At 41.1% G+C, this 17,893-nt stretch overlaps 1 protein-coding gene across 3 annotated transcripts in view; it reads right to left on the bottom strand.

Annotated features, from left to right (window-relative positions):
* Window positions 1–16,750, bottom strand: part of MIER3 (MIER family member 3) — a 33,037-nt gene extending 16,287 nt beyond the window's left edge. The window contains exons 1-4 of one of the 3 annotated variants that reach the window (XM_027101084.1): window positions 14,241–16,750; window positions 12,511–12,535; window positions 9,416–9,561; window positions 894–1,028 (exon numbers count right to left, since the gene is read on the bottom strand). In XM_027101084.1, coding sequence (XP_026956885.1) covers window positions 894–1,028; window positions 9,416–9,561; window positions 12,511–12,535; window positions 14,241–14,330 — 396 coding nt within the window. In that variant the 5' untranslated portion in view covers window positions 14,331–16,750. Of the gene's footprint in view, window positions 1–893; window positions 1,029–9,415; window positions 9,562–12,510; window positions 12,536–12,958; window positions 13,859–13,981; window positions 14,042–14,240 lie in introns of those variants that run through there. The other 2 variants (XM_027101086.1, XM_027101085.1) reach the window with 2 other exon arrangements.
* Window positions 16,751–17,893: the final 1,143 nt, after the last annotated feature.

The following is a 17,893-nucleotide window of genomic DNA, read 5'->3' as shown; positions in this document are numbered from 1 at the left end:
TGAATTTACAACAAAAATAATCTTACTTCTAAGTGGTTAAAAATTAAACTCATTTTTTGCCAACTTAAATAACTAAAAGAAAACAAAAAAGTCTCCAAACTCCACTCTTCCGATAATTTTTTAGAAGTCCAACTAATGCACCACTCCAACCAGTGATATAATTTTAAAAGAAACAGTTCAGAATTAATTTTTATGTAAGTATATAGTCATCCTTGTGCCTGGTACATAGTAGGCACTCAATATTTGCTGAATGACTATGGTCATTAAGGTTTTTGGTACATTAATATCACATTTAATTGAAAAGTGGGAACAACATAACTCACAGGAAGATGTGGAGTCCTCTCCCTGCCTGAGACCTGAAAGATGAGGAAAGTTTCCCAGGGATCTGTTAGCAGAGACCATGACTGAATTCTCCTTGGCAGGGACTAGGCCTCCCCTACAACCAGCCTATGTTAAAGATGTATCACTGAGGCCTTGGCTGCTATGGTCTCTGTCACTCCCAGAGCCCAAGAAAACAGAACTTCTCTCCAACCACTCCATGCCTAAGCCAGATTGGTTTGAAAACTTCTGGGGGATTCATTAATCAATGCATTCAAGTGTCCACAGGATCAAAAGAAGTTAGGGCAAAATCTAAGTTTAGATACAGTATGTCTACACAGGAAAGATAAAAAGTTATGGAAGAATACTCAAATATGCAAAGTATTATGAAGCTATTACTACTTCTAAAGTAGTGAGATCAAAGCCAAACAATATTCAAATCAGTCACCAAAATGATAAGAGCAATGCATCCATAAGAAGTTTACAATTCAGAATTATGAAATGCTTTAAATTAAACTAATAAAAACAGTCAATGGTAACAGATCTGGAATTTTTTTCTACATGCTTGTACTTACTTTGTCTAGTGTCATATCTGGTAGTTCATCTGCAAGTTCACTTGGGGAGCTATTTGCACTGGAATTTGCAACTGCTGGAATTGTAGGTTCATAGCCATAGAATGCCAATAAATCTTCTAGAGGCATGTTTCCTTCCTATTCAAGCCAGAACACAAACATGAACTCAGCAGATGCCACAATGCTGAACCTCAGATAAACCTTGATGCCATTAATGTTCATAAAGCACATTATCAAAACAGCAGGACCAAATCAAAACCAAGTTTTAGTTTTGCTTTTTGTAACTGTATCCAGAAAACAGGATCAAACACCTAGAGCTATAATTAATATATGAACAAAAGTCTAACAATTAACATCTTAATTTTCATTTTCCAGCATCATTTTACTTTTTAAAAACTTCCTCAAATATTTGCCTTCATGCAGACTTTTTTTTCGCTTTTATATTACTATAACGATTCGCCTTGAAAACATTTCCGATTAATCAATCAATAACTTCACATAATTTTTAGCTTGTTTCCTTGCAATTAACAGTTGACCACTTGGTTTATTCTTCATGTTATTTGGAAGATACCTAATGAGAAAACCTTTGCTGAACATTTACTAACACTATTATGTTTATATATTAATGTTCAAGACACAGTTATCCTTTGATATTCCTACTACTGTCTCTATATTCTGCACCAGTTGTTTTTTTCCCACAACTGTCTGATGAAGTTTGCATTACCACCATCTTACAGATGAGAAAATTGAGGCTTAATTCTGGGTTCGAATCCCAGGCCCCCAAGTTCTCTTACTGGCAGTGCTGCTTTGATAAAATTACAGACTCTGGCTGCAGGACTACCTGTGTTATGAATACTTATGCCATGCCACATAGTGGCACCCAGTCATTGTTTTTTCCCTCCACTAATCTGAAAATAAGTGCTATATTTCCTTTTTTAAAGTAGTTTAATTCAACCACTAAAATGCATAGAACTGTTTATAATTATCATTTAAATGACTTCAAAACCATATATTCATGAACTAGTTAATTTCTTAAATATTTTAAAGACGCTTATGTCCATCTATTAAGAGATTCACTTTTAAAACTAGCTTACGGTTTAATTTTCCCTTTAAAAAAAAAAATCTAAGTCATGAAGCACACAGCATGAAAGCAGAGTATGCAACACATGCCTACAGTTGATCACAAAGTGAGCTGAGGAGAGCCAGTGATGTCTCCCAGAGAGCCAGCTGGCTGCCCACCAGGGCCCACAAGGGACACAGGTTCTGGGGGTCCCTAAGAATTGGCCTTCACCTTTGCAGTATAGAACTTACATTTTTCACTATGCCTGAATGAAACAGATTCATGTTATGAGATTAGAATAAGGTATATGACAGAATGCTAATTTGTGAATCTGCAGTAGCAGACGTGCACCTTTCCAATGACCATGCCACTCATGAAATCTTTTCAGCTTGGAAGTGGAATCAGTAAAAAGCTGCTTTGGGAGCATGGACAAATTCAGCACAAATTAAGTTGGATGGTCAGGATGGACAGAAATTCACCCATGCCACGGGAAAACCTCATGAAGTATTCTTCTCCCAAATGAAAGAACCCTTCGAAGGTGCCAGAACCACATTGAGAGTTTCTCCAGTCCTGCTCCTTGCAGAGTCCATGCAGCCCATTCCCTCTGGTTCACACTAGTTGTAAGAGGAGACTGGTTACAGCCTTTGCCAACCACCTGTTAGCAATATTTCTCCAAAACTTTACAGTTTCAGATTCCCTCCATGAACTGGGGAGATGGCAACTTTCACTCATCATGCACTGACAGTCCATCTTCCCATCAACACAGCATTTACTGAGCTCTAGGTACCATGTGAAGGACTACTGGCTATGGGTAAAGAAATACAATTTCCAAAAACAAAAAAGAAATCCCTGCTCTCAAGAAATTCAGTCTTGGTGGAAGGAACTGATAAGTTAACAACTGTAAAACATGGTGCTAGCTGCTTTAATCAGTTCTGAAATTGGTGCTATGAAATGGTAGGTACAGAGAAGGGAAGACCTACGCTCCAGGAATAATAGTATATGGTAGGGAAGTATCACACAGAGGACAAAGACTGAGCTAAGTCTTGGAAGATGAAGAGGCTTTTAACAGATAGGGTTGTGTGCTAGGGACTTGTGGTTCATCGTCAGAAACACTGACTGAGCAGTGACTGTGCCAGGAGCCCACTGTGCCAGGTGCTGGTATGAAACACAGGTCTTGCCCTTCTACAACTTACAGACTAGGGGGATACTAACAATATCAATATTAACAATACTAACAATACTCAAATATGGAACTGCCAATTAAGATGCGTGCAAAAGGAATCAATAGGGTCCTGAGACACAGAATTATGTGGAGGGCCTACTGTCATAGGGTTACAGAGTCAGACAGTGAATGACTTTAGCTGAGGCCCGAAGTCTGAGAAGTGACCAATCCTGTGAGGAGCATTCCAGGCAAAGGAAACAACACACTTGAGGCCTGAATATGGTTTTCCACTAAGCCAATGGCCAGAGCACAGAGAGAAGAATGAAGAATGGCTCAAGAGGTGATTAGAAAGACAAGCAGAGGCAGATCACAAAAGGCCTCATGGGAAAGAAACTTGGACTTCATACTCCCAGGGCAATGGGAAGCCATTGGAGAATTATAAAACTGGAGTGACATGACTTTATTTCTTCTTAAATCCTGGGCAGCTGTATGAAGAAAAGTTTGGGGAGATGAAGAGGGAAGAGAAAAGCAGGGAGACCACTTAGGAGTTGCATGCTGGGTTAGGGTAGCGATACAGACATGGAGAGAAGTGAATAGATGAGATGTATTCTGAGGTGTAATCAAATGGGCTACTGGAGTAAAAGGGAGAAAGAAGGACAACTCCCCAGATTTCTATCTGAGCAACTGCCTATCGTGGTAACTTTTACTGAGGTAGAAAAGACTAAAGGAAGGAAAGGTTTATGAAGGAAAAACATTAAGAGCTCTGCAGAGGGACTTCCCTGGTGGTGCAGTGATTAAGAATCCGCCTGCCAATGCAGGTTCAAGCACTGGTCCAGAAAGATCCCACATGCCGCGGAGCAACTAAGTCCATGCGCCACAACTACTGAGCCTGCGCTCTAGAGCCCGCGAGCCACAACTACTGAAGCCCGCGTGCCTAGAGACCATGCTCCACAACAAGAGAAGCCACTGCAATGAGAAGCCGGCGCACCACAACGAAGAATAGGCCCCGCTCACCGCAACTAGAGAAAGCCCGGGTGCAGCAAAAAACATCCAACTCAGCCAAAAATAAAAAAAAAATAATTAAAAAAACCAAAATGTTTGAGAGGAGAAGAATACGGTGAATTTCATAATTTAAAAAAAAAGAGTTCTGCAGAGGACACAAAGTTAAGTTTGAGAGGACTATGAAACATCCAAGTGGAAAAGTCAAGTTGGCTAAGAGCCTGGAGCTCAGAGGATCAGGCTGGGCTAAAGATATAAATCTGGCATTCATTAGCATCTAGATGATATTTAAAGCCACAGGAGTAGATGAGCTCACTCAGGGAGAGAGTAAAGAGAAGGGGATCTATGCTTTATTAGAAGAATTTTCAGATATATTACCCTATAGGCAATGGGACACGTCTAAAAAATTTTAGATATGATTTGCATTTTGAAAAAGACATCCTAGGGGGAGTAGAAGAATAAGAGCCTGAACTAAGAAGGGAATTAAAGAATCTATTTCTTGACTTACGTGATAGAGGGAATGTAGGTAACACAGGAGTCTAAGTGGATTGCCCATTTCTGGCCTGAGAAGGTTAAATAGCTACAGCATCATTATAAGACCAAAACAAAAGACAAATAAACTTAAGGGTAGAGGGTGGGACAGTAGATGATTTAAGGTGAAAGTCGAAGCACTGGGCTTGAATGAGTTATCCAGAAGAGGAATACAGAGTGAGAAGACAAAAGCTAGAACCCTGGGGAATACCATCAATTAAAATGAGGGTAAAGAAAGAAAAGTCCATAAGTACTACAGAGGGAAACACCAGAGGGTAGAAGTAGAACTAGGAGAAAATGCAGGATTATATAAGTTAAGAAAGAAGCAAGGGTGGAGAAACCACGGATGGTCACTTGGGTCAAATATCAAAGAGAGATCAAGCAAGATAAAGCAGACATGAATTCTTTGTATCTGTCAATCAAGAATATTGGTGACCTTACAACCTGTTGGGAGAAGCAAAGTTGAGGACTGAATGGGAGGGGAGAAAGTACATACACTATAAAAAGAGAATGTTGAAGGGCAACACAGGGTCAAAACAGAATTTCCAAATGTGGGAAATATATGAGTAGGAGGCCATACTGAAATTAAAAAAATAAGTAGAAGAATAAACTGAGGGCTAAAGGGGTGGAATCTAGGGACTAGCCTGGGATGTGGAAGATACTTTTGGGACCGGAGAGAAGGAAGGAAGAATTAGCATAAAAGTTAAGTTTGCATGTGTGAGGCAAACAGGAGGTTCTGGGTAGTCATTCACGAAAATCCTACTTTCTCTACAAACACACAAGCATGATCATCTGTTGAGGGAGAAGGTGACCTTCTTTGTGGAAACCTCCTTAATACAGTCAAAGGATGACACTGTAATGACCCCTAGAAGGGGCTGGTGCCAAAACACAGAAATTATCTGTACTAAAACTTTGAAGCAAAACTGGAGAAGATTAATCCAGTCTCTGAAGCACTTTACAAATGAGCTTTCTGTTAGAGCCTATTAATAAAGCACTTAGTCCTTTGAAGCACAGAAGAAATGTTTTCAAAACTGAATTAGCAAATCTCAACGTCTCTGAGGATCTGTGGTGGCTTAGAAGTTTGATCTAGCACCTTATCCCAGGGATGAGGATTTTTCTCTTCTACAATATTTCTCAGGCATTTTGTTGAACCTATTTAAATTTCAAGGGACACATCTGAGTCCAGTCACACTTACAAATGAACTGTTTTGTAAGTCAAAGGATTTGTAACAGGAAGAGCACAATATTTAGAGGCAGAGGACTCACTAATTGCTAACTACTACTGTGGGCAAATCACCTAACCTCTCTCACCTCTATTTCCTCATCTGTAAATAGAAAAACACATTATTTCATTAATCCTATGATGCATAACCTCACATATCAGAAATCAGGATGCACCTCATTACCACTGTACAAATTTCTCATAGTAATGTCCCTCCCTGCTCCCATCTATGCTACTTCTAAATCTATGGTACATCTTACAATCAACAAGGCCTCTGAGCCAAGGAAATAACGCTAATACTTGTCTGACACACCTGATGGTGTTGCTGAATGGGTCAAATGACACTGTCTAAATGAGGTACAAATTAATTTTCACATAACACCAGTCTGGTATCTTATAATACTGGATGCAAAACCGCATACATATAACTTTTTAAAATGCTTTAAAAATAAATCAGTAAGGACCTAGATCAAAGTCTCATTTCACAATGCATATCAGAGGAGAAATCTATATATTAATAAAGGCAGAAATGTAAATTACTTTTTTAAAAGTTATAGGTCTAAATCTAGGATTATTAAATTAAAACCTCTCAGGAAACAGTAATGTGAATAAATTAAAATGTAGAACGATATAACATAAACCTTATTTTAGTATGGTTAATAACTAAAATCTTGTCACGTAATCTATTCTCTATACTTACCAAAGTGCTACCGTAAGAAAACTGATTTTGTACCGCTCTTATTTTCCATAACATATAATGTACTAAAAATTTGTAAGCACCAAAATAAAGGCCATATGTATAGACTATCAAATTTATTTACTATGAGCATAACAACTTGTAGTTTTCTAAAACATTAACACCAACCCTCTAAGGCTGTTACCATGTACCAACACCTAAATCACTGTTCCAATAATATAAGATTAATACATTATTTTAAATTGTATAGAAATAATTTCAAACTTCTTCTAAAAATACAATGATTTTTACTCTTTATATCTGTGTCTCTATCTACTGTTTCTTTTCTTTGTTTTCATGTTTCATTAAACATCAATAAAGAACAGAGACCACATCTACACAGTTATGCTTTACTGCAGATAAGAATCACAGTTCAGATGAAGTGAGCAGTCAGTCACTCTTAGAAACAGCTCCTCTTGTCCCTTGCTCAATGAGAGAAGGATTAGCCTTCTGAGCAAGGACACAGCTCTTAGGTCTTCACTAGAATTTGTTTAAAAATCACCTGTATTGTTCTGTCTCAATTTCCAAGAATGCGACAAAACGCCAAGAAGCAAAACTGCCTAAGTACAGAGAAGTTGAAACATTTAAAGGCCTGTAATTTTTCAGAATCTACAAATTCAGTGACAGGTATCATTACAAAGATTTAATTACTGGAGTTTACTAAACAAAATGAAAATCACAGGAATAGAAACTAGGTATTTCTGTGAACAGCTAAGTGAGTAACTCTTTGCTGTTGATTATTTCTCTATATCTTCCCTATTTTCTTTTAAAACTCACCACACAGATTAAAGCAGCTATTACTATAATCTCTGGGAGAATAAAACCTACAAATCTGAAAAACAAAATTTTACCAGCCCATAAAAATCTCTACCGGATTACCCATACTCAAGTAGGAACTACATTAACACATTAAATGAAATTTTAAATTCTTACTAGTTTACTGACAAAACATCTATTTGTGTGGTTAAAGCACAGTCTAGCACATTTATATTATTTTCTTACGTCATGCTGTAAATAGACTGCTGTCTCCCTATCTTTAACAGCAAACACATAATTAAGGAAGGTGCATTATGAGACCACCTGGGACTTTTGACCAAGCCCACAGCAGTGTCCTGACATAAAAAACTACAGGAGAGAAGTATGTATTCTAAGAAGCCTTCCATGAACTTCCACATGAGGCTAAACACCTTTTACTAGACATAAATCCTTTCTCCCATAGCTCTCACTGCTTACTGCTTTCATAGTTCTTAGCAGAGGACATCAAAAAAATCTTTGCTCTCATTTGTCACCCCACACTAGACCATAAGCTCCCAGAGATCAGAAACATTGTCAAATTGCTCATTTTTGCCATCCCAGGACCCACCACAGTCCTTGGCTTAGTGATAATGCTAGCTGGACTATAATTCTCAATTTTTCTAGGCTACCTACTCATAAGAGGTAGAAACGAATTCCCTGAATAAAGTCAAGGCAGAGCTTGAGACTCTTGGGTATCTTTTCTCATCAACAGGCAACAACTTATCATCACCCCTGAAAGAAGTGATAGGTAAGACTTTTCTTCTTGATTATTTCCTAACAATTTTATCTCTATATTCCCAAATCTGTTTGGCTTTTATAGGAGATATATGTATTTTTTTTTAATGATTAAATCTAACCGCAACCATGTTGGATTAATCTGCCAAAGGAATCAACATGTTTAGAAGATTTCAGGTCTACAGGAGCAAGCCTGGGGTCTAGGCCCTGAAGACTCTGCTTCTGTTTCCCTGTGTGTTAAGATGAAAGAAGAAATGCAATAATAGCACAGCCCTGCCTCACAAAGATAGCAGAAGAGATTACTTAAGAATGTGCTTTGTCTTCTTCAAGAAAAAGAAGTATGAAAACTCAGTATTATTCCTGAAAACTTTCGTTATTCTGGGCTGATTAGAAATTTGCAAATAAGGTTAATTTACAGATAAGTATAATCTTTTTAAGGAACCCCTCTCTCTGTAGTTCCTGGTATAAATATATGTTTAAAATCCAGTTCATTTGAATTTATACTGATTTGGGGTTTTAAAAGTTATAAACTACATTTACTTCCCGACTTTCTAAAAGATGACTGGGTGGGAAGGAAACAGGGTATTACTAATTCAAATTTAAAAACAGAGTAAAACTTTTTCTCTCTCAATTTCCTTATAGTAATCTATCAGATTTTAAGTTTCTTGAAGGAGAACTTCTCCCTGTATCTACTGCAGTGCTTAGTTAAACTCAAGTTTGCCCCTCAGTAAAACAGTGTGATATAATGCAAAGAGGCTGGGCTAGGATTCAGAACTAAGTTTCCTACAGTTCTCTATATCTCAATATTCTCATCTGTAAATGTACCTAGTTCATTGTCCTGGTATAAACTTAAAAACAGGTTAACAAACATAAAATAATTTTTAAAAGTTATATGAAAATGTACTTATTAGGCTATCCTTCAAAATAATAAGAAAATCAGTAACTTTCTGTACAAGTTAGGTCAAAAGGAAATACGCTGATACTATTTTTTTAATTGAAGTATAGTTGACTTACAATGTTGTGTTAGTTTCAGGTGTACAGCCAAGTGATTCAGCTATTTATATATATGTGTGTGTATATATCTTCCTATAAATATGTGTGTATATATATATATTCTTCTTCAGATTCTTTTCCATTATACACTATTACAAGATACAGTTCCCTGTGCTATACAGTAGATCCTTTGATACTATTTTTATTTCAGGTAGGTTATAAATAATTTATAATAGAATGTCAAAATCTTTACTATAAGTTTGTATTAAAATACTAAAGTAAAATCCTTTACCTTTTCTAAGTCTTCAATTTCAGAACTGAAGTTTTTACCCTCATCCATCATTTCCTCTTCTTCAAGAGTTCTTTCATCATCATAGTCATGGACCAACATCTCAGCAGTGGGGTCAAAATCATGATCCTCAGACGACAAAGACCCAACTGGAAGGAAACAAACTGAATCACTTTACAGGTTCACAAGGCTATTTACAAAAGAAAATAACTTGTGTTCTACTGCCAGTTCCTTAATACACTTGTCTAAAAGCAGTAGAAAAATGTGAGATGGATTATGAAAGGAAGACTTCACAAGAGTCTTACATAGTGAGGCTAAAAACTTCAGTAGAAGGGAATATTAACTTTACTCAAATTCTAACCCTCAAATAAAGGTTCAAATCACAACAGAAATGTGGTTTTTAGAACAAATACAAATTTCTGTGAAGCAGCTATACAGCAATTCAGTCTTCAAAAGCACTACCTCACTTTTCACGTCTATAACAGTATTTCATGCTCCCCAGCATTAAACCATAAAAGCATGCTTTTCTTTGGACTACTAATAAAGTTCTTAAGGTTATGTGAAGGGAATACAGAAAATCATATCTAAGAGCTTTGGAAGATGTATCCCATTGCAAGTTGTTTTAGTCAATTCCAACTTGTTTATAAGATGGTAATGCTTGGGAATTCCCTTGTGGTCCAGTGGTTAGGACTCTGCACTTCCACCACAGGGGGGATGGGTTCGATCCCTGGTTGGTAACTAAGATCCTGCAAGCCACGTGGTGTGGCCAAAAAAGAAAAAAGATGGTAATGCTTTTTAATGGCAAATCTGAAGTCAACAGGATACCCTGAAAACCAAGTGGAGAAATGAATACTATCCATAATTCTGAGAAAATGAAGTCAAATTTATGAAAAACAGGATTTTCTCCATTTGTTTTACTCTACTATGTAATTTAATTAGATCACTCTCAGAGCAGGCAAGGAAAGAAGTATTAGAATCTTGGAGTGGAGAAAGGGAGAAGTGGAAGGAAGCATATTCAACACAAAAAGTTTGATGTGTTTTTAGTCAAGCTATTTAATATTTTAAACATTTAAGGACATTAAGATCATTACCAAAACACTGAACTAAACCAAAGATTTTTCACTATGGAAAAAAACACAGACAATTCAATGTTTCTGATTCTGAGTTCAGAGAACTCTAATCATTAGCCCTAAAAATAATAAAATTCCTATGGGACTCTATTCTTTAGGAGGTTTACATTATAATGTTATTTTTTGAATGCTGAAAGATATTAACCTGCTCATTTTTAAAGCCTGTTGAAGTATAGGTAGTTTAAGTTAATTTTAGAGAAAGATGAATATTCGTTAAATAGCTGAAAAGCAGAACATCAACCATTACAAATTTTCTTTGAGGAATTCCAGGAAACTTTTGGGGTATGCCAAAGTGTAAGGTATGAAGTAGATGGTAACTTTTCTACCTCCTTGAAAGCAGAGCTCTACCCTCTTTCTAATCCACGTATCACTTGGCACACTTTAAGGCTTCCCCTGAAAGAGGAAAGTATTCATTCAATAACAGCCAGAAACAGAAGGGCCTGAGGGTCTACTCTTGGCTTTGTCCCTGGCTTTCTGGGACCTGAGGCAAGTCATTTAAACCATCGGGGCCTGGGTCCAGTTTTTCATTTATAAAATTCATAGGGTTGGTTTAATGACCTCCAGTCTCTTCTGGTTCTAAAATGTTCTTAAAAATTGGCTAATTGATTATAAACAAGTTATAAGTTTGTTTAAACACCAAAACCACACTTTTTGTTTTTATTTAGATTGCAACTTCTTAAAAGCAGACAGTGATACAAAATGGAAAAATTCCATTATCATCCAGATGTTTGGCATCATGTACATAAATATTCTTTCCCTGAAATCAGCTATAACAAAGAAATGTTTGTCTCAAAATTAGAGAAACTTAAAACAATTTTTAAATGTAAAGACATAGCTATTTTCAAAATAGCCACAAATTTCTTCTACTTGATGTTAATTATTTTATAATACCTTAAACGATAATCAAGTGAGACATTAAAGGTTGACTAAAGACACGAAGTAATATGCAAGGAAATGGACTCTAAGGCAACATGTGGTAACAGAAGACTTGGGAGCCCATCCAGACTCTGCTATTAACTAGGTAACTCTCGGTAGAGTTATTTAGAAGTCTCCTCAAGTGTAAAATAAGGGAGTTGAACTAGTTCAGAGGTACTTTTCCTGGAGACTATGAGAGGGAAAAGAGGCAGCCAAAAGGGGGCTGGAAAGAGAATAAGAAACTGAAACAAAGCTGTCCTTAACATTTCAGCACATGAGGAAAGGTCTCTGCCATAGATGGGTTTCAGGGGTTCCACAAACCCCAAGTTATACGCAATTATCCATTATGTGCAGAGTTCTGGAGACAGAGTCCCTTGCTTTCATCAGATCCTGACAGGGGTTTCTAACACCAAAATGGTTAAGAAACACTGTCCTAGATGATCTAATGTTGTCTCACCTCAAAAATTCTGTATTACCACTTTTCTTTGCCAAACTCAGAAAGTATGTGTTTCTTTTAATTAGGACAGCTTTACGTAACTCTCAATTTTGCATTTAATACAATCCACAGACACTTCTTAATTATGAAAAATGTATGAGACAAAACAAGGGGAGATGTAGAGTCAGGATTAATGATCAATATAAGCACCCCCAAAGTTCTGACAAATTAAAGAGACAATTTCTCAAAAAAATTAAAATCTAAATTAAACTGCTAAAGTTAGTGGAAAGTTTGGGAAAGATTTAGGATTAACCGTTTCAGACTTGGAGAAAAAAACACAATATGTGAGAATTAAAGATCTATTACTTAAAAAGAACGTTTGTCAATTAGCAGCTCTGTAACAAAAGTATTTTTTTCAACATGCCAGATAAAAGTGAGAAAAGAGTGTAACTGTTCCTTCCTCCAACAGCTTAATTACCAAAATGAACACTGAAACCTCTTAAAAACAAATGATGAAAAACTCGCAAGACAAATTTCTGTTGGAAAAATTGAGCAATAGATCTTTGGGTCCCCATCACCCTTTGGGACCCACTGAAAAGTAAGAAAAGGGGACAAACCTGGGCTCGAACTTCCAAAAGAAGCCTAGGAGAGAAAAGAAAACGTGCGGTTAGATCGCGCAGCCAGGGAAAGAGGCAGCGCCGGCAACAGGGCGCAGAGGAGGCGGAGCCCAGCGCTCCTCCGCAGCTGCCAAAAGTGCAAGACGTAGCTTCGCTCCAATCGCTCCCGGCCCCTTTCGGGCCCCTCTTGGCTGCCTCGCCTTCCTCCCCGAGTCCGTAGTGTACAAACTCGCACACCGGGGACGAAGCCCGGTGTCTAACTGGCAACTCCAAGACTCCGCTTGGAGCTCAGCAAGTTACAAAGTAGAAAAGCACAACCCAGAGCAGTCGGCTCACAGCATCGGTCCCCCATACCCCGGCATCTCAGGAGTCCCCCAGATCCCACCTGGCTCTCCACGGCCCCAAACAACAACTCGCAACCTAACACCCTTTCCTGGAAGGGACTCACCCTGCGCATCCAGTCCACCTCCTGGGGCCCGGTAGCCCCAATTCCTGGGCTGTCCTCTGCCCCCGAGCGTAGCCAGCTCTCAACCGGACACTCGCCCCCAAACCAAAGCTCAAGCCCCCCCCCATACTCTCTCCGGCGTCCGGAGACGCGGATCCGCAGTCCCAGAGATGGTGGTTCCTTCCAGGGTGTTCAGTCGCTCCCCGCGCCCGCCAGCGAGCCCCTCGCCCTAGCGTGCTCCTGCCGAGGGGCTTCTGCTGCGCCACCCCCTCCCCCCAAGCTCACTAGTCCCGGGGGACACGGCCAGGGCAGCTCCGCTCGCCCTGCCTCCCCTCTTAAGCTCGGAGGAAAGTGGGGCTACCGAGAGTCCGTGGAGAGAGCGTCGAGGGTCTTGGTCCTCCCCGTTTACCCACAGGAGCTCCCGCACCTCCCGGGCTGCGGGGCGGGGAGTCCCGCTCGCCTCTCGCGAAGCCCAGCGGCCGCGCATCCCGCTCGCCTCCGCGCCCGGAGCAAAGTAGAGCGTGAGGTTCCTTCGCACCGCAGCCTGGACCCAATGGGCCGGGGGCACAGAACACTCCTCCAGCAGGGCAGTGGCGCAGCCCGCTCCCCGCTTTGCAATCCGGCCGCGGAGGGGGGGGATCGGCCGGTTTCCACCCACCCCGGCCCCAGGAGGCGGCGCGGAGGCTCCGGCGGCCCGCGTCAGCTGCCCGGGGGCACGGCACGGCGGCGTCCGCGGGCCGGGGTTCGCTGCCGCCGGCCGCCGCCTCCCGTCCGGCCCCGTCGCCCGGCCGGGTCGGGGCAGGAGCCGCCGCGGCCTAGTCCCGGAGGGAGACAGCTCCCGCGCCCGCTCCCGCCCCCCGGCCGGCCCCGCCGCCGCCCGTCGCCGCCCCGCGGCCCCGCGCCGCCACGCCGCCCCCCGTAGGGCCGCGGGAAGGGCCCCGGATCCCCCAAGCCGGCTCGGGGACCGCGGGAGGCCGCCGGGCACCCGCTCCAGCCCGGCCGCTCCTGCCCGGTTTCCCTGCTCACCTCCGCCATATTGGTACCTTTAGGGCGAACGAGCAGCGCCGAGCCCAGTCCCCGGATGGGGAGCCTGAGCCAATAGCAGCCGCCGCCGCCGCCGCCGCCGCGGTCCGCCCGGCACCCGCCCGGCGGCGGAGGCGGCTCGGCCCCTTATAGGGCAGGGCGGCCCGCGACACCCCCGGCCCGCTCGCAAGCCCACCCCATCCGGCGCCCCTCGCCGCGCCCCGCGCCCGCTGCGGGCGCCTCGACCCGCACCCGCACTCACCCGCCCTTCGCCTCTCGGCTGGAGTAAAGTTCCTGCCGAATTGGAGGCAGACGGGGGACGGATGGAAACATCGGCGCAGGACAGACCCATGTCCACCCAGTCGAGGCCCAAGAACCGGCCGGGGCGGCTGCGGACCGACCGAGAGACGCTCCGGTCCGGGAGGGCGTTGGGGAGAGGGGCAAGAGACTTGGAGGGACAACTCGACAGACTTCCCTAAGTAATAAGAGAGGAGGTGGTGGATGGCCGAGAGGAAGCCCCGAGAAATGGAAGAAGTGGCTGATGGACTGCAGTGTCAGTCCAGAATGAGAGGACAGCGACCAGGCATTTTGCGGTTTCCCCTAAGAGACCTGCAGGAATGGGGGATGCAGATCAGCGTACACTGGCCCATGGAGTGGACGGTGGAAGTGGTCATTTGCCAAACAGGCTTTGGAAGATAGTGACAGTACGGAAGAAAAGGCAAAAGATCAACAGGGCAAAGAAGTGATAGTGAATAGAGTTGCACGATTCAAAGAAGATGCTTGTAAAATACAAACTCTGCACGTTCGGGAAAAAAAATTAGAACAGTACTAGAAGTTGTTAATTGCCGAATAGGGTGGTAAGGGAATAGGGTTGATCCCAAATAGGGATGACCCAGAGGTACACACTTGATAAACCTGTGGAAGAGCAGGAATACTCAAGGGCCTGAAACTGACCCACCTCCCACCTCCCTCCCAAAAGGTCAAACATTTGCTTAGGGTCAAATGGGAAAGTAGACCTGTGGGCAAGTGGATGGGTTGAGGATGGAGGACAAGGTTTAAGAGGTGTACCTTCTCCTAGGCATGTCTTATGGCCGTTTGGTCTTCATTGGGAGACCTAAGTCTAACTCCTGGCAGTTCCATTTTCACACTGAACAACTCTGAGCAAAGTACACAAAAATATTCACCAACAACTCGTTGGTAGCCCACAGAGGTAAATCCTGCAAGAAGTTCGAGTCCGTATTCCTAGTTACCTTGGCACACAGGTGTCTTGAGGCAGGAGGCCAGAAATAATATGTATGGAAAACAAAGTAAAAAAAAAGAAAAAGTGGAAAAGAGAAGTCGACTGTAAGGTCCTGGATAAGTGAGATGCAAACACAATTAGAAAAGTATAGCAGGGCCCTATAGAAACTTGGAGAAGAGTGTAATCTCAGACACCAGAGCTCTTCTATCAACTATTGCTAAAACACGTAATATTAAATAATAGAACTGAGGTTATTTGCCATAATCTCACAAATTGAGAGACTTTTTAGAAGCTTAAACTTTCCATTCTTTTAGTCCAAACATGAAAGGTCTGGATTTTAATCCGGGGTTGCCTTTGATTCTCCCCTCCAATGGTGGAGACTGGATTATGGATAGGAGGGGAGATGATTACTTTCAACCTTTTTAAGCAAGGCATCTCAAAATTAAAGTTATTCCACTGGTGAACGTTATTTATTTATGGAAATTTTAGAAGAAATGTCACCTCAACCATTTCAAAACATCATAAAGACATGGAAAATTACACTTTCCCTGCTGTGAAAGATATCTTTCGACATTTTGTCCAGTCAAATAACTCAAAAACAGCTGAACTTTGAAACCAGAGGGCTTGGCACACATTGTATGTACTGTCCTCAATGAGGCGTTTAGAGTTTTCAAAGTAAAAAATGGCTTGAAATTAAGTGATTAACTTTAGAAAAGTGGTAGTGAACACATCCCATGGACAGAGCCATTAAACAATGCCCTGAGCTGGACCACAGGCCACGCCACCACAGAATGGGGTTGGGATCGAGTCATGAAGAAAGTGTCTCCAGCAGCCTGTCTTGTCATACTTAACACTAAGAAGAAACGTTTCCTTCATAGCAAAACGTGGCTAATCCAAACTATAAATGTGGCCTTAGGTTCCATTTTGCCCTATCTAAGAAATATACAGACTCCTGCACTTGCGTAAACTTAGTAGAGAGTCTGCAGATTCTCTTTTTATTAAACTATAAAGATTTTGCACAGGCACTTGTAATTTTGGCTGCTTATATGCTCTCCATCCTAGTACCTAATTCATGTAGTCTATGTCCAGGCTATTAAATAAGGATTCATAGAAAGATAAGTGAAGCTAAATTAATTTGCAGATTAAGGAAATAGAGGCACTTTCCACTCCTAATCCCCAGAGAAAAAGTATACCACCCAGTCTTACATAACACATTCCTTTTATGATAAAGTGTGTAAAGTCTACTGTTTGTACATGGATCTTTCATTCTTTTTGATGACAAGGCTTCTAGCAGTTGCTACAGATAAAAAGTACCCCTGTTCTAGGGAGTTGAAATAAAAAATTACTTTTTACTGTTGTTATTATTATATACAACAGGTGGCATTATATAGAAAGTAAGTCCTATGCTGGACTCTGGGCACAATGGGATCACCGTAAAAGTCCTTGTCAAAGCTTACCGTGTAACTGAGTAATTTTTATACGTGGTGGATGGGAATCAGAGCAAGGAAAACTCAAAACTGAAACCACAGTAACACCTAAGGAGAACCAAAATGTAATAACATCCTCCAGCCATCTTTAGAAATGAAATAAATCAAGAAAAGATTATAAATGTATGGTTTAAGATGTCTTACAATATATACAATAAAATAAGAAAATGTACATATAAAAAATGAGGACCAGTGAAACTAATTAGCCTAGGAGATTAACACCAGAGAAGAAGTCAGAACAAGAATATGCAGGTAATGAGGTGTGATACACAACATGAGTTAAACCATAAATTTGGCTTAGAGCTTTCTGGAGCTAAAGCAAAAAATAAATACAATCGTTGCTTGATTCTCACTGTCCTTGAGAAGAAATGTACAAATTCTTCCATGGAAACAAAGCTTTTCAGAACCTTTAAAGAAATGTCTTGCCTGAGCTACATAATAATGTAGTACTGTAGAGGGCAATATCCTCTACCAGATCCTCAAAGGGCACTGGCAGGGTTTGCAACACTGTTTCTTTTAGTGACCATCCATGAAAGTTGAGGGCATCCTATAAATGTATGACCTACTGAAAGCAGTTTTAACAGGGCCACGGTATGCAATACAAATATTTAGCTTTCTACAGATTCCATCTAACCCAAATAGACTATCCAAAGTTAATGTCTCAATCTCAAGTGCCTGTGCTAGTCAGGCAGGCGCAACGAATAAGTGAAGCTGGCCATTGTGAAGACTAAAGTAGGGGCAATAGCAGACCAGTAGACAGTAACCCTACCGGAACGGAGCAGCCACTAACTCAGTCTCAGCAGACTGGCTCTAGCCTTGTGAGAATGTGGGCCCAGTGCTTCCAGGCATTCTCAATTTCCAAGAACATCTGGAAAGCCAGATTTTTATGTGACATCTCCTGCTTTTCAAAATTTATCAACTAATTTTTAAAAAATGTTCAACACAATGTAGATTAAATAAACCACGTTAAATAAACCACGTGAACTGTGAGCTTCCAGTTTGCAGACTCTTAGAATCTCTTAACCTTACCTCTCAACATGGCTTCGGGTAAGACTGTAATACCAACATTTCAGCTCGCTATCACATCAAACTTCTTGCATTTTTCTAAACATATCCATTTTTCCTGGGTGAAACTCAAATATTTCTTGACGGAATGGATGACTACTCTCTGAGAAAGCTAATTCACTG

This window comes from Aethalodelphis obliquidens, unplaced genomic scaffold (genome assembly GCF_003676395.1).
Source record: "Aethalodelphis obliquidens isolate GAN/ISIS:26980383/991018 unplaced genomic scaffold, ASM367639v1 scaffold4, whole genome shotgun sequence".
Classification (NCBI taxonomy): Eukaryota; Metazoa; Chordata; class Mammalia; order Artiodactyla; family Delphinidae; genus Aethalodelphis; species Aethalodelphis obliquidens.
Note: the sequence above shows the minus strand (reverse complement) of the source record. Positions and strands in the feature narration are given on the sequence as shown.